Genomic DNA, 17,228 nt, shown 5'->3' with positions numbered 1-17,228 from the left:
GGCTTCTGAACCGCCGTCCCACTGTTCCTGGACCATAGGAAGGGGCTTCCCGGCCATCATCCCTCCCACTGCTCCCAGCTGACAGGAAAGGGCTTTTGGGCCACCATCCCTACCACTGCTCCTGGCCCCTGTCTCACCTCTCCCAGCTCAGAGGAGGTAATCCGTGCAGGTGCTAACAGCACCCCGCCAGTCGAAATGAGAAAACACATAAATAAGTCTCAAAACCAGACTTCCAGATCACCTACAGCAACCCCAAAGGGAAATGACATGGAACACTCTCATACTCAACCACCTGGACCCACTGAACTGGCAGCAAAAGGGGATCTGGAAAAAATGAAATCAGAAATAATTTCTCAGATAACAAGAGAAATTGTGCCCCTAGTGCAAGACATGATTAATAAATCTAGAGAGGAGCTCAGGAACATGATGGAATCCCAACATAGGAAACAAATGGAATCCATAAAACAGATGCAAATAGATTTCCAGGACATGAAAAACTCCACTGAAAGTCTACACAGCAGAATGAGCCAATGTGAGGACAGAATTTCAGATATAGAAGATAAGATTGCAATTAGTGAACAGGAAAAGAAAAATTGCTTCAAAATTATAAGGGAACATGAGAAATCAATCCAGCAGCTGTTAGATGATGGAAAGAAGAATAACATAAGACTGATTGGAGTCAATGAAGAAACAGGAGAGAGTGCAGATGACATAAAAAATCTCTTCACAGAAATAATGGCAGAAAACTTCCCAAGCAGGGGAAAAGAGCTTGACATACAGATAAGTGAGGCATATAGGACTCCAAATGGCCTTGATCAAAAAAATCTACACATACAATTGTTAAGATTCCAGAAACTCAACAGAAGAACAAAGTTCTACAAGCAGTTAGAGAAAAGAAACAAATCACATACAAAGGAAAGCCCATCAGAATCACAGCAGACTTCTCAACACAAACCATCAAGGCAAGAAGAGCTTGGAGTGACATATTCCTAGCCCTAAAAGAAAACAGCCTCCAACCAAGATTGATGTACCCTGAAAAACTATCTTTCAAAATGGATGGAGAAATAAGATACTTTCATGACAAAGAGCACCTTAGGAACTTCGTGAATACCAAACCAGCACTCCAAAGAATTTTACACAATATTCTAGGAACAGACATTGAGGATCACAATCCCAGGAAGCAAAGCAGAATGAACCCATCTGGCATGACAAGAAATTAAATGTAAAGGGGGAGAACCCAACAAAAAGAAAAAGTCATGGCAATGACAAGTCAATATGTTTCAGTTATAACCATCAACGTTAATGGTCTCAATTCACCAATCAAAAGAAATAGACTGGCAGAATGGGTCAAGAAGCAAAATCCAACAATATGCTGCATACAAGAAACACACTTAATTCAAAAGGAAACTCATAGACTGAAAGTTAAAGGGTGGAAAACAATACTGCATGTGACAGGAACCCGAAAAAAAGCAGGAGTAGCTATCCTCTTGGTAGATCAAGTAGATTTCAAACCAACACTGATTAAGAGAGATGAAGAAGGACACTACATCCTTGTAAAGGGAACAATCCAAGAGGAAGAGATGACAATCATAAATATCTATGCCCCAAACACTAGTGCACCCAACTATATAAAAGAAATACTAACGGACATGAAAAGCCATATATGCACTAATATAATTGTAGTGGGGGACCTCAACACCCCACTGTCACAAATAGATCAACTAGACTAAAAATAAGTAATGAAATACTAGAACTCAATCGAACTCTTGAACAAACGAACTTAACAGATGTTTACAGAGTCTTCCACCCCACAAAATCAGAATACACATTCTTCTCAGCTGCACATGGGTCATTCCCCAAAATAGACCACATACTCACACATAGAACATGTTTAAGTAAGTGCAAAGGAATTGAAGTTATCCCCTGTATATTATCAGACCATAGTGCAATGAAATTGGAGATCCACAGCAAAAGAAACTCAAAAAATTTCATAAACACGTGGAAATTGAACAACAAACTTCTGAATAACCAATGGGTCACAGAGGAAATTAAAGAAGAAATCAGACAGTTCCTTCAATTAAATGACAATGACAATACAACATATCGGAATCTATGGGACACAATGAAAGCAGTCTTACGAGGGAAATTCAGTGAATTTCCATATTAGGAAATTAGCATATTAGCATTACCTAATATTACCATATTAGCAGTGAATACGCATATTAGGAAAACAGAACGAGCCAAATTAAACAACCTGATGCTGCACCTCAAGCTTCTAGAAAAAGAAGAACAGGATAACCCCAGAGCTCATACAAGGGAGGAAATTATAAAGAGCAGAGGAGAAATCAATGCAATGGAGACTAAGAGAACGATACAAAAAAATCAATGAGCCCAAGAGTTGGTTCTTCAAAAGAATCAACAAAACTGACAAACCCTTAGCCAACCTTGTCAAAAAAAGGAAAGAAAAGGCCCAAATCCATGGAATTAGGAAGGAAAAGGGTGAAATTACAACAGACCCAGCAGAAATACAGAGGATGATCAATACCTACTTCCAGAACCTATATGCCAATAAGATGAACAACACAGAAGAAATGGACAGATTCCTAGATATGTATGAATTACCAAAGTTGAACAAAGAAGACCTAAAAATTCTGAACAACCCAATATCAACCAATGAAATTGAAGATGTAATTAAAAACTTATCAACTAAGAAAAGCCCAGGCCCTGATGGCTTCACTGCTGAATTCTACAAGACATTTAGAGAGGAACTGCTGCCACTACTGTTTAAACTCTTCAATGAAATGGAAAGGGAAGCAATACTCCCAAATTCATTCCTGGAAGCAAGCATCACCTTGATTCCCAAAGCAGAGAAAGACCCAACTGAAAAGGAGAACTATAGGCCAATCTCACTAAGGAACATAGATGCAAAAATCCTCAACAAGATAGTGGCAAACAGAATGCAGAAGATCATCAAGAAGATCATACACCCTGACCAAGTGGGATTCATTCCAGGGATGCAGGGATGGTTCAATATACACAAATCAATCAATGTAATACACTACATCAATAGAGCCAAGGACAAAAACCATATGATTATCTCCATAGACGCAGAAAAAGCATTTGACAAAATCCAACACGCATTTATGATAAAAACCCTACAAAAAATTGGAATAGATGGTCTCTACCTCAAACTGATAGAAGCCATCTATGAAAAACCAACAGCCAATATCATACTAAATGGTCAAAAACTGAAATCCTTCACACTAAAAGAATTAAAGAATCAAAAAGAATTAAAAGAATCATACCACAGGAACAAGACAAGGATGTCCACTATAACCACTCTTGTTCAATATAGTTCTGGAAACATTAGCCACGGCAATTAGACAAGAGAAAGAAATAAAAGGAATAATGATAGGAAATGAAGAAGTCAAAGTGTCATTATTTGCAGATGACATGATACTCTATATAGAAGACCCCAAGAACTCCATCAAAAGTCTTCTAGACTTTATAACCAAATTCAGTCAAGTAGCTGGTTACAAGGTCAACACACAAAAATCAATAGCTTTCCTCTACACAAATGACAGACTCACTGAGAGAGAAATAGGGCAAATAAGTCCTTTCACAATAGCATCCAAAAAACTGAAATACCTAGGAATCATCCTAATGAAAGAAATCAGGACCTCTTCTCTGAAAACTATGGCACTCTGAAAAGAGAGATTGAAGATGATATCAGAAAATGGACAGACATCCCCTGCTCCTGGGTAGGAAGGATTAATAGAGTGAAAATGGCCATACTTCCAAAACTGCTATAGAGAGTTAATGCAATTCCAATGGAGATCCCAGCAGCATACTTCATAGACCTTGAGAAAACAATCCAAAAATTCATTTGGAACAAGAAGAGACCCAGAAGAGCAAAAGCAATTCTAGGTAACAGAGACATGGCAGGGGCTATCACAATCCTCAACCTGCAACTCTACTACAAAGCTACTGTGATTAAAAACAGCATGGTACTGGCAAAGAAACAGACCTGAGGACCAGTGGAACAGATTAGAAGATGCAGAAACAATGCCAGACACATTCAGCCATCTCATCTTCGATAAAGGAGCCAAACACCCTCACTGGAGGAAAGATAGCCTCTTTAATAAATGGTGCTGGAAAAATTGGGCTTCAACTTGCCAAAGATTAAAACTAGACCCGTATCTCTCACCATGCACTAAACTAAAATCAAAATGGATTAAAGATCTAAATATTAAAATAGAAACTCTGAACCAGTTGGAACAGAGGTTAGGTAGAACCCTTGAAGACATTGGTGTAGGAAAAGATTTTATGAACAAAACCTCAGTTGCCCGTGAACTAGCACAAACAATCAACAAGTGGGATCTCTTCTTATTAAAAGGCTTCTGCACAGCAAGAGAAACCACCAGCAGTGTGAAGAGACAACCCACAATGTGGGAAAAAAATCTTCACCTGCTCTTCCACAGACAAAGGTCTACTAGCTCGAATCTATAAAGAACTTAAAAAGATCAGACCTCCCAAATTTAAAGACCCAATCTGAAAATGGGCATCTGAAATGAACAGACATTTCTCAGACAAAGAAGTAGAAATAGCAAATAAATACATGAAAAAATGTTCAACATCACTGGTCATTCGAGAGATGCAAATGAAAACAATGCTGAGATTCCATTTCACTCCAGAAAGAATGGCTGCTATCATGAAGTCAACCAATAACAAATGGTGGTGGGGCTGTGGGGAAAAAGGAACCCTGCTCCACTGCTGGTGGGAGTGTAGAATGGTGCAACCATTGTGGAAATCAGTATGGAGATACCTCAAAGAACTAGGACTGGAAGTCCCATTTGACCCCACTATTCCACTGCTGGAGATCTTCCCCAAAGAATTAAAAGAATCATACCACAGTGATATATGTGCACCCATGTTCATAGCAGCACAGTTTGTGATAGCTAAAACTTGGAAACAGCCCAAATGCCCATAAACTGGAGACTGGATAAAGAAAATGTGGTGTTTTTTTTATAAAATGGAGTACTACTCAGCCATAAAAAATGAGAAATTAGAGACATTTATAGCTAAGTGGATGCACATTGAGGCCATACTCTTAAGTGAAATAAACAGGACACACATGAATAAATACCGAATAGTTTCTCTGGTGTGAGAAGCTGAAAGTGTAAATAAGGACTAAATGTATAATAGGTAATGTGAAATAGGAAGAAAAGGGGCAAAGGGGAAGGAAGTGGGAGGGCTAGGGGAAAGGATAGAAGGGAATGGGATTAATATGAGAAAATGGAAAAATAGGAACAAAATCTTTGTAAATAGGTGGAATGGAGGGGTTGAAGGGAGGGCTGGGCAAGGGTCAAAAATAAGAACCAAGAGAGACTATGTAAAGGTGCAAATTTCCAATGATGAATGTCATTATATTGTATACCTAAAATGTACCAATGGTTAGAATGAATAATCGATAATGCAAAATAGGAAGAAAAGGTCCAAAGGGGTAGGGGTAGTGGGAGGGGCAGGGGAAAGGAAAGAAGGGAAAGGAAAAATGCTGAGAAATGGAAAAAATGGAAATAAAGTCTTTGTAAATACGGAAGGGTGGAGGGGGTGAAGGGAGGGCTAGGAATGGGGAAAAAATAAGAACCAAGATGCATTATGTAAAGGTACAATTCCCAATGAGAAATGTAATTGTGTTGTATACCTACAATGTACCAATAAAAGAATTTAATAAAGTGAAAAAAAAAGAGTATCCACATTCAGTGTCTACACTTCCTTGGTCTCAGTTCTCTTTCACCCATCTCATGCCAAAGCAACTGCTCTTTCTAACAACTCTTAAAAGGCCAAATCCAGAATACTCATTTCAGTGTTGAACAATTCTGGAATATTCTATTTTCCAAAATGGCTGCAAAAACACTCCCATGTTAATATGTTCCCAGAACTTTGCCATTCCCTCATTAAGAGGGAGAATCTCTTTCTCAGCCCCTGAACAAAAAGGGCCTTTGTGGCTGCTTCAACCAATAGAATAGGGAAGAAGTAATTCTGTGATTTCCAAGGCTAAGTCATAAAACTGTAATGTGCTTCCAACCTTATTCTATGGGGACACTTGCTCTTAGAACTCAGCCACCATGCTGTGGGGAAGTCCACATGTGGAGGCTCACATGAAGAGGAAGTAAGGCCTAGCCCTCAGGCCTAACTGAGCTCTGAGACCACAGCCAGCCCAGCTTGCCAGCCATGCGGGTGAGCCACATTGGAAATGGGTCCTCCAGCCCCAGTCAGCCCACCCTTTATGCACGCTAGGGCTGCCTTAAACACAACTTTCTCTACCAAGCCCTGGCCAAAGTACAAATTCATCAGCAAAATCCACAGCTATTGCTTCAAACCACTAAGTTTTCAGACTGGTTCATTATGCAGCGTTAGATAACTGATACAGCACCCTCTTCTTAGATGTTTTTTCATCAGATGTAGGAGTATTTTTCAATCCTCCTTCAACACCTCAGGAACTTATCTCTTGAGCTCACTCCCCAAATAATGATGCCGCCTATACCTCTGACCCACCACTCTCTCTTTATTATAAACACTTCCTCCAAATGAGCTCAACCACTCCCCCACATTCAGCAACCATGAGTATCCTTGATCATAAATCCTAAATGTGTATTCCAACCTGAACTCCAGTACCCCTACCCAAAACTACCAACAGCAGTATCTTAACCCACATGGCTGCTCCATTGTCTATTTCACTTTGCATCAGATCCACCCTAATGCCCTGATTCTTGTAACAAACTACATTTCCCAGGCTTCCCTACCAACTTGCTTCCAGGTAGGTTTAGCCGATGGGCAACACTAGTGGAATATAGGGGGACCCAACGCGATGAAAAACTGCCTCAAAGCACATCTGTGGCGGGCTGGGGATTTAGCTCAGTGGTTTCGCTGCCTCCTGCGCAAGCTCAAGGACCTGAGTTTGATCCCCAGTACCAAAAAAAAAAAAAAAAAACACATCTGTGGCTCCAACTACCAGACCCTACACTTGTGATCCAGCTCTACTAGGCCAACTCACCTTGGTCTTAGCAACCACCAGCTGCTCTCAGCTAGAGAGCTCCAGAAAAATCAATTCTTCTCTTTGTCCCTCCTCTATCCTTCCTCTGTAAAGGTGGCAGTGGCTTTCTGCTGTTGGTAATTGTCTCATCATCCTATTTAGAGTCTCAGCAATCCCATTCCTTGTAAACCCTATTGTCTGTTTTAAATCCCCTCTGTTTGAAATATCTAGGGCAATTTCTTCTCAACAGGACCCTGGCTCATACAGTTAAAGCCACCCAAGTGTAATCATTCATGCCAGAAACCTAGGATAGACTTCAGTCTCCTCCTTCTCATCTATACCAGTCCTTGCGCCTTCCCATGTAAAGGTGCTCACAAAGTCCAGATGATTCCCCCACTTGAGCTCATCCCTCTCCTCCAGCCTAGCATAATGCCTTGCTTCACATCCTTATTTCTCCCTCAGACCAGTCTCCCTCAGACCCCTCAATTGGTTTCCTGGCTATGGTCTTTCTGCCTTCTAATATATATACTCCAGACCACCAACAGATTTCTACTTCTAATACACATCTGATTGTGATAGCACCCTGATTAAAATTCTTACATGGTTCCCCACTGACTACAGGAAAAAAATCAGATAGTTCAGTCTCAGATATGTGCTGAGAGTTGACTATGTACCCTGTTCTGCACCGCAGCCTGGTACTGGAGCCCTCTGTGCACTCTGCCTACCTGCCCATCCTCATCTCCACCCACTCCCAGCCATCAAAACCAGCTGAAGTTCTCCATATCCACCCTGTTCCTCTAAGACCAGGGCCTTCACACAGCCTGGGCTGCCCTTCTCCTGCCCATCTGTCTCATGGGTCCTCAGGATTCCACTCAAATATCATCTCCTCAGTGAGGCCCCCCACCCACCCAGGTACAGTGCTCCAAGCCCTTTGCAACTTTGGCAGAGTTCATGTCCCCTCTCTGTGGTTGTTTGTTTACATACCTGTCTCCTCCACCAAACAGGGAGCTCCCCAAGAATGTGGAGGGAGGTCACTCTCCTCCTGTCCCCAGCACCCTATAGCACATAGTGCAGAAGAGATCTACAGGTATGTTTGGTTGAAAGTGAGATGAAAACATCAACTAAGAGTGTAGGAGCAGGGGAGGGAACAGAGGAATGAGAGGGGCATACTGGTAGGTTGAATAGATTGCTGACCTCCCTGCCAACAATGGGGGCCCATTCTCTATCTCCTTTGACGGAGGCATGGAGCTAGAAGACTCTGGAGGCACACTAGACCCTCCAGGGCTTTGCCCAGGGCCATTTTCTGGAAGGTAAATGTGTTCATTCAAAACAAATGTCAGATAAGCAAACACAGTCTATGTGATCTGCCTGTCATTTGTACATCCCTTGCAGCCATCTGCTCTCCTTTAATATTTAACAAATTATCATGTAACTTTTCTTAACCCTTCAAGAAATTATCTTTGGTTCACCTCATTTTTACAACATTTCCTACTAAGGTCCCCCTGGCCCCAACAGCTGCTCGGCATGTTCTGAGACCATCCCAGAGGATTCCCAGGGACAAATCAAGAATGGACCAACCCTGACACGTAGAATATATAAAGAACTCAAAAAAATTAGACTCACCCAAAATGAAAGACTCAATCAAATATGGGCTACTGAAGTGAATAGATACTTCCCAGAAGTACAGATAGCCAATAAAACATTTTTTAAAAGTACAACATCATTGGCTATAAGAGAAATGCAAATTAAAGCTACTTTGAGATACCATCTTACCCCACAAAGAATGGCTATAATCAAAAAAATCTAACAATAACAAATGCTGGTGAGGATGTGGGGGAAAAGAAACTCTTCTACATTGTTGTTGGAAATGTAAACTAGTACGACTACTATGGAAATCAGTATGGAGAGTTCTCAAATAATTAAAAATAAAAATTCCACTTGATCAGCTATCCTCCTTCTAGGTATTGTCCCAAAAGAGTTGAAGTCATCGTATTTCAGGGATATATGTGTATCCATGTTTAGAGCGCACAATTTGCAATAGCTAAATCTTAGAAAGAGCTTATATGTGCATCAACAGATGACGAGATAAAGAAAATCTGGGGCCAGGGATTTAGCTCAGTGGTTTCGACGCCTGCTGCACAAGCACAAGGACCTGAGTTCGATCCCCGGTACCAAAAAAAAAAGAAAAAGAAAAAGAAAATCTGGTATTTATATACAATGCAGTCCTACTCTGACATAAAGTAAGATAGCCTGAGGCATCTGCAGGCAAATGGAGCAAGTGCAGAACATAATGTTAAGTGAAATAAGTCAGACATGTAAGCTTAAATATGGCATGGTTTCTCTTATATGAGAAATTCCAAGTTTAAAATATATACATACTTTAATATGTATACATTTATATATGTAAAATAAAATATATACAGACCTTAATATGTATATATTTATACATGTAATAAAGTATATACATATATAAATGAAGACCAAAATAGAAAATAGGAAGTTAGAGAGTTCAAATAATTTCCTAAATTCTCTATCCCATTGCTTCAAAAATATTTCAATATACTATATATGCTAATTTGTTACTACTAGTTTCTCTTCATTCGCTGAAAAGAAAGTTTTGTGCTATTATCTGTTTGTTTACTTTTTGCAAGAGACAGCCTTTTTTGTCTATGACTTGTACTTTAACACTTTGGCAGTTCTTTTAAGATTATGGTACACAGCATATTAACTACTGTTATTCTTTATTTTGTTATGAAATTTTGTTTTATTTTTTCATAGAAGAACACTTTGTTATATTTTCTTTATTAATACCTACATGTGTCACATTAAAATAAAAATTTTTTTTTAAAGTGCTGACCAATCCTGCCATGGGCTGTGGTTATAAGTTGTCAGGACACTGCTTACCTGTGGTCTCCACTCTCCTCTCCCACTCTGCTGATTAAGGGGTCACAGAGACCCACCAGCCTCAGCCAGTGTCACTGAGGCCATCTGGATCCCTGGGAAATACAGACTGACAACAAATGAAAGAGAAAAGGGGGTTGCCCACCTCCATCAGGAGAATGTCCTTCGAGCTCTGCGCCTGCACCTTCGGGTGCTGGACCTTCACAGCCACTGTTCGCCCATCACGCAGCACCGCCTTGTGGACCTGGGCCAGGGAGGCTGCTCCCAAAGGAGTGTCATCAAAGCTCAGAAACAAATCGTGGAGCTGTCAGGAGTGGAGAGGACAGGGGAACTGAGAAGATAACAACTCACTAAGTGAGAGGGGGCCAGGAAGATGGGCCAGAGCTTCCTCTGCCCCATGAGAGATTTTTTTGCTTTTATCAGGTGGGTACCAACTCAGGCTCTTGGCTGGCCCTTTGCTATGGTGGAGTCACTCTGGGCATATGGAGGAGCTTGGACAAAAGACACATACAGAAGGTGCATCCCCACACATCAAAGGCCAGAGAAATGCTGTCTAGAATATTCAGAACTGTGCACCATGTACCCATTTAATCACCCACCATTGTCTCTCCTGGGCTGTAGATACAGTGGTACCTCGCTCAGTACTTGTTGTTAATTGGCTCTGAGAGGTACAATGAGTACCAAAAATGAAGAGTACCAAATTGCTTTGGCTGGAAATGGTAGCCAATCATGAGGCAATCAACACTAGTAAGTTCTAGCTTTTGTGCCAAGTATCAAACAAGCAATGAGTTCTGGGACAAAATCTTCACATCAAAATGTGTAAAGCACCAAATTTGATGAGTTTCAAAGCAGTCAAGTACCAAAGCATGATTGTAATTAAAAGTTAATACAACTGGGGCTGGGGATTTAGCTCAGTGGTTCCACCACTGATCCCGAGTTCGATCCCTGGTACCAAAAAAAAGAAGTTAATACAACTGGGTCCTCGGCAGCCCACAAGATCAAATAGAAGACATTCCAATTCCACCAACCAGGAAAGCTCAAGAACCCTGAGCCAGAGGTTCCAAACCCAACTTCATTCCTGCCTGTGTAGCAGCCTCAACATGGGCTCCTGAAGCCATTCCTGGCCTGGCCACCCTGGAAGAGATCCCAAGGCTGTCAGCGAGACCTCCCTGATTGGGCAGACCCCCTACCCTTTCTGTGCCTCTTTTCCTCCTCTATGAAGTAGAAAGTACATCCTTCTTTCCCTTCTTTCCTTCCTTCCTTTCTTCCTTCCTTCCTTCCTTCCTTCCTTCCTCTCTTAGAAATGCCTGCTGGGGATTTAGCTCAGTGGCACCACGCCTGCCTTGCAAGCATAAGGTCCTGAGTTTGATCCCTGGTGGCGGGGGGGAGGAGAAATGCCACACCAATTTTTCTGAGGGGGAAATCCTCTCTGACTGGAGCAGTCACAACTACATAATCCTAATATGAATATTCTATAGGATGGGAGGAGCTCAGCTATCTCTTGGCACAAAAACCCTTGATCGTGGCACTGGGCTTGGGATGGGATTTCTGTCTGTCTGTTCTGTTCACTGCTGAATTACTAGTACCTAGAGTACAGCTGGAACTGGTCAGTGTAAACCAGATATTTGTTGGATGAATAAATCCACTATTCTCTCAGCTGGAGAACTGAATCAACTTTCTCTTCCCTTTGAAACAGCTAGGACTTCCTGTCCCCATGATTCTACTAACCCAAACACCCCAAATGGGTACTCTTTCAAAATAGTGAAAGTACACATCAGGTGTGGGGTTCACTCCCAGGTTGGTGAGACCCCAGACCTGGGCAATCAGAATATGGAATGCCCCTGCCCATCCTGATTGACTCATAGATGAACATGTGACCAACTGGTCCAATCAGATTCAATTTTTCTGCATTTATTTTTTAACTTTGGGAAAAGAAGTTCTTTCTATTGAACTTGAACAGAAAAATATGCCCAAAGGCACAGTAGCAACAAGGAAAAAAAGAGTCAAGAAACAAAGTAAATTATAATTACAAAGTTTCAACCCCTTGATCTAAGCATGCTTGAGTTCCTACCCTATAATTCCTTTTTTAAATTTGCATAAATCTATTTCAGTTTTGTGACACATGCAACTTAAGTAGCTGTGACTGATACAGTGCCTTTCCCAGGCTCCAAGTGAGATAAATGAAAGCCCCATGGACAAGGGGCCCAGAGCCCTAAAAGACTCAATAAGTGTGAGTTCCAAGCCCCACCTCCACAGTCTTACTGGGACAGAGATCCAAAAAGAGAAGGGAAGACAGGGCTTCAGCAATGTTCCCAGCCATTACACAATGAGATCCACACCAGTTCATGTGGAAACCTTGCTGGAGGACCAAGGAGCAAAGCTGTGAACTTTGACCCTCAGCCCCAAGCAGCCAGAATGGCCCAATCTTCCTACAGCAAAGGGATCTGGGTGTCCTCCGTTCTCACTCCCCACCCCAAGCCTCTGCCTGGCCCCCGAAACATCTGTTCCTTGTCAGAGAAGGACAATCAGTCTTCAAACCCATGTCATTGCAGGAACGTTGCTGAGTCACCACAGTCACCACAACCAAAGAGTGACATGGCCTCGCTAAGACTGTGTGACAAGAACAGCTGCCAAGAGCACCCCACAGGGAAGTGGAGGAAGGAAAGAGCTGAGGCAAGCAGATCCAAATCTCCAGAATGACGGGAAGCCTAGTTTGCCATATCCCTGGAGAACAGGAAGGGGGCCTCCCACAATTTCCTGGCCCCCGTCAGGGGATCAAGGAGACCCCAGGATAACACTCAGGCCCAGCTGCCAAGTCAGCACCCGGAACCAGGCCCGGCTGTGAGGGTCTGCCCAAATTCCCAATTCTAGCAGTGGAAGCAAAGAGAAGCATGGAATGTAATAGGAAGCGCTATCCCCTTGGCACAGGGCACCTGTCAGGCAGATTCCCCACCGCAGCAACCCACAGCATCCCTGCAGCCATCGGTCCCCTCTCTAGCTGGAAGCAAGTCCCACGCCCACACCCTCCTGTGCTTACGCAAGCACACACACATACACACACACAATAATTGATTGCTAGTGGATGTTCCTAGCTGGCTTATAAAAAAGGTAATTAAAGATCGGTGCTGCAGTCTGTAATTAAATATGAATAAAGTATCTCTAAATGGAACCTTGATTCAAAGTGTTCAGTGGAAGTACTTTATGCTGGTAGATAGTAAGGAAAAACAGACCCTGTCCTGAAATCAGAATTATACCCCCCATGCTGCTGAAACAAATGCCACCCCCCTCCAATCAGTGAGGATGTGCCTTGTCCCCAGCCCTTTCACGAGAAAACCATTAGCAGAAACAAATGGCAGCATTTGCAGCAATTAGATTCAAGCAGGGCCCTCAGCTGCCTCCAGTCACTCTCGAAAACTTGTCTCCCTTTCTAAGGCTTCCTTTCCCCTGTTCTTTCTTCTGAGTCTGGCGGCAAAATCAATTAAGTAAAACAACGGCTTTTTAAAATGACTACTTAACGTGCTTTTTAATTACTGTCAGCTCATGACTCAAATATACTGATGCCCCTGCCTGGAAAAGAAATTATCAGGAAAAAAGTGTACCTAGCTTTGTATGGTTTAGGGTGTACAGGCATGTGTGCACATGCTGTGTGTGTGTGTGTGTGTGTGTGTGTGTATGTGTGTGTGTGTGTGTGTACACACGCACTTAAAGGGAAGGGGATCTTTTATGAGGAAAAAAAAAACATCTGGGAGGCAGGAAGAAATGTGTCCACTCTTGGGATCTTGGCAGACCAGGGGCCATCACTCTTCAGTTGTCTGGTTTAGCTGAGGTCTGGGAATCCTGGGACTAATGGCTTATATCTGAATCAGAGCAGAGTGAAAGATTCTCTACAAATCGGCCTCAGATTCCACAACGCCAGGTTACTGGCTAATGTTTCCCAAATGCCACACTGATGAGGTAACCACTGGCTAAGGGCTTCATTTGGCCCAAATTAAGATGACATGAAGTCAAGATTCCTTGGAGAAGACACAGCGTGACTCTTGGGGAGTTCAGCCCAGCCCCTCCCGAACTGCAGCCTTTGTGAAGACTGGCTCATGACTCCCAGGGTGGAGGATGGCTTGGGCTTTCCACTGGAGCCCAATTTCAAATATTCCATCCTGTTTTCCCCATACTCATTCATATCAGACCAATTTTAGCCTCAGAAGTTTCACTACCATATGGATAATGCATCTCACGAGCCCTGACCACCTGGTTCCAGACGAAGACAGGAGCCTGCCTTGAAGCAGTTAAGCACAGGCCTAAATGCCAAGGCCAGGAAGTTCCCACATAAGAGCTTCGGAGAATGCCCAGGGCACCTGAGCAGGTTACCATGGCATCAGTGGCAAACAACAGCTGGCTCTCACGGTCTAAAGCTGGCCCACTTCATGCCTGGCTGAGTATCAGATGCCATCCCCTAGAGTCTGGTGGGAAGAAAGACAAGTGTCACCTATACTAATGGAATGCCTGAAGTGACCCTTACCGACCCCTTTCTGCCCCCACCTAGGGCAGTCATGAGAGCTCTTGCTAATAAGAGGTTTGCAAATGCCCACACCAGCCTTGAACAGAAAACCCACCACTACCTTTCACCCTCTCCACTGGGAGTCCCTGCCCTCCTCTGGGCACCATTCCCCAAGGTCCTGCCCCAGGCATCCAACATGTTATAGTCACCCTACCTGTTTGATAAACATGCATTGAGTGCAGAAGATCTGCCCTCAGAGTGGGTGGCTACAATCTGTTCAGCTGGGGGCTCACAGAAAAGGATTCTTTCCCTCCTGGAGCTGGAACACTGTCCTCCTACTCTGGACATCAGAACTCTAGGCTGTCTGGATATGAGCTCCAGAACTTACCCAGTGGCCCTTCAGGTTCTCAGGCCTTTGGCTGTAGATGGAAAATTGCAACATCAGCTTCCCCAGCTCTGAGGCTTTCAGACTTAGGCTGAGACCTACTACCAGAAACCCAGGGTCTCCAGTTACAGGTGGCCCATCATGGGAGCTCTCGGCTTCCGTAATCACATGAGCCAATTCCCCTAATAAATCCCCTCTCAGGTATCTTTAAATCTATCCTTTTGGTTCTGTCTCTTTGGAACCTTGACTACTACACTAAGCCAGAACCATCCAGTAAGCCTTTCCCAAATCCCTGATCTACAAAATTTGTAAGATTAAAAAAAGTTTTCTTTTATAAGTTCAAAGATTTATTATTTACATCTTGGGTAGGCAGAGTGCCATGAAGAACCAAGTAGAGAGGGAAAGTCTACAGGATAACTAGAAATATATATACATGTTGTTTGCTTTAAAATACATACATATGAAAAAAAATAAAATAAAATATATACATATGTGTGTATATATACATATACATATATATATGTATATATATTTCAAGAAATATTGTTTCCTTTAAGCCACAAAGTTCTTGTGGGGGGGGGTTGTTACACAGCAATAGCTAAGTAACACATCCCAAGTGCACCCATGCCAACATTACTAATCCATTACAGCATCATTCCTGCTGAACTCAGGTGATGCCTGAAATCTCTCTCAACACAATGCTCCGGGCAGTCACTGCCAATTGGCCAGAGTTAATACATGTAATGAAACCAATCTGCCTTTCCTCAGCCTTAGCCAATCAGTCAACAGACATTACTGTGGGCCTGTTAGTGACAGAAACCATGTTGGGTACATAGGCCAACAAAACAGAGTCACTAGCCATGAGGAGACCTCAGAAGGCACAGCCCCTAAAAAGATCACACCCACATGTCAGTGGTGTCTGCTTGCGAAGGTGTCCCAGCTTCACCCCATCCTGAAGGCAGCATCAGGCAAGGTGAGAAGAGTAGAACTCCAATAGCACCAGAGAGACCTTCAGTGATCAGGGAAGAGGACGAAGCAGCACTTTTTCCCTTCTCTTTCCACAGCAGCCCTGCCTCAAGGTCGGATACTCTGACCCTCAACTTCCCATTCAGAGCAATGTATTATGAATAAAGTTAATAACAGCCTGAAGACATGTAGACCCCACCTTCGGAGGCATTCTGGGGTTCTGACGGATCAAACTGTCAGTTCTGCAGAGCCATCAGTTATTGCTACTGCCAAGATGGGAAGACAATGAAGGGCCCGCAGCAGTACCCTCAGTCAATCCCAGAAGTCACAAGGCAGCGGTCCGTCCTATCTACCTTCCTAGAAGGAGGCTGGTCCAGCATTCTACTCTTAACCACCACTGAAGAGGTGAAAGGTAATCACTCGCCTGGCTCGGCCAAGGGCATCACAGGTCAGGCCAAGTTTCTTTCCTCTCACAAGCAGCTAACAGGTAGAGTAGCGAGGAACCAGGTGCAAGCACAGGAGGGTGGCTATGAACATGCCCCTGGGACCTGCTCAACAGCTGGGCAAGACAGTCAGACACCCAAGAGATAGTAAAGCACAGAGCTTCCAAGGCCAGCTCTGGCCCAACCACCCAGGCCCAAATCCTGGCTCCAGGTGCACCAGCTTGGGCAAGCTACATACATAACCCCTCTGCATCTCAGTTTCCTCATCTGTAAGATAATTTAACACCAACCCCAGAGGGTTGTTTCATGAAACCACACACACAGAGGGTCTAGAATAGCACAGGAACTCATAATAGAGAGGGCCTCAACCAACGCCTCCAGGAAGAGGGCAGTCAGTAGTGTAATGGACAAGGTGCGGAACAGAAGACAGCGATACCAGCTGACAGAGAATAAGCACCATCCTCCTTTACCCAGCGATGGCAATGGACTCCTCACTGGACCACCCACACACATTCCTATCTCTTCCCTATGTGGCCATGGTGAGCTTTCCAAACACCAGCTGACTGTGCCACTTCTCTCTCTTGAACTGCTTCACCAGCTTCTCCTGCCCAAAATATTAACGTGTCCAACCCTGCCTACCTCTGCTGCCCCATCTCCTCCCTCAACCTCCAGCCACCAGAACACTCCCTCCCTATTCTCTGCAGGGACTTTGCACATGAAGTCCCTTCTATCTGGAAAGTTCCCCTTACCCTACCTATCCTTTAAATCACAGCTCTACTGCCACCTCCTCAGAGAAGGTCCCAGTGTATGCTCTCAGAGCTCATGTGTCTTCCTTAGGGACAAGGACGACCCCTGCACTTTTACTTCCATTTGTGCTTGCTCAATCTCCCTCTTAGCTCCTTGACACAGACTTCTGGTTTTGCTCCGCATTATATCTGAAGTACCTGATACATCATTGGTGCTGGGTAAGCATTTCCTAATGAATGAACAGAGCCAGAGTCA

At 43.4% G+C, this 17,228-nt stretch overlaps 1 protein-coding gene across 9 annotated transcripts in view; it reads right to left on the bottom strand.

Annotated features, from left to right (window-relative positions):
- The window catches only part of Adck1 (aarF domain containing kinase 1), a 117,856-nt gene that overhangs the window by 43,588 nt on the left and 57,040 nt on the right, over nucleotides 1–17,228 (bottom strand). For 7 of the 9 annotated variants that reach the window (XM_087195424.1, XM_087195429.1, XM_004837114.4 and 4 more), the window contains one exon: nucleotides 10,083–10,241. The exons of the other annotated variants lie outside the window; for them this stretch is intronic. In XM_087195424.1, the coding sequence (XP_087051550.1) occupies nucleotides 10,083–10,241 (159 nt within the window). The remainder of the gene's footprint in view (nucleotides 1–10,082; nucleotides 10,242–17,228) is intronic. 9 annotated transcript variants of the gene reach the window in all.

Source organism: Heterocephalus glaber, unplaced genomic scaffold, assembly GCF_053883595.1.
Source record: "Heterocephalus glaber isolate CG9 unplaced genomic scaffold, H.glaber_assembly_v1.0 deba00001608, whole genome shotgun sequence".
NCBI classification, from domain to species: Eukaryota; Metazoa; Chordata; class Mammalia; order Rodentia; family Bathyergidae; genus Heterocephalus; species Heterocephalus glaber.
This window is presented reverse-complemented; position numbering and strand designations above follow the sequence as displayed.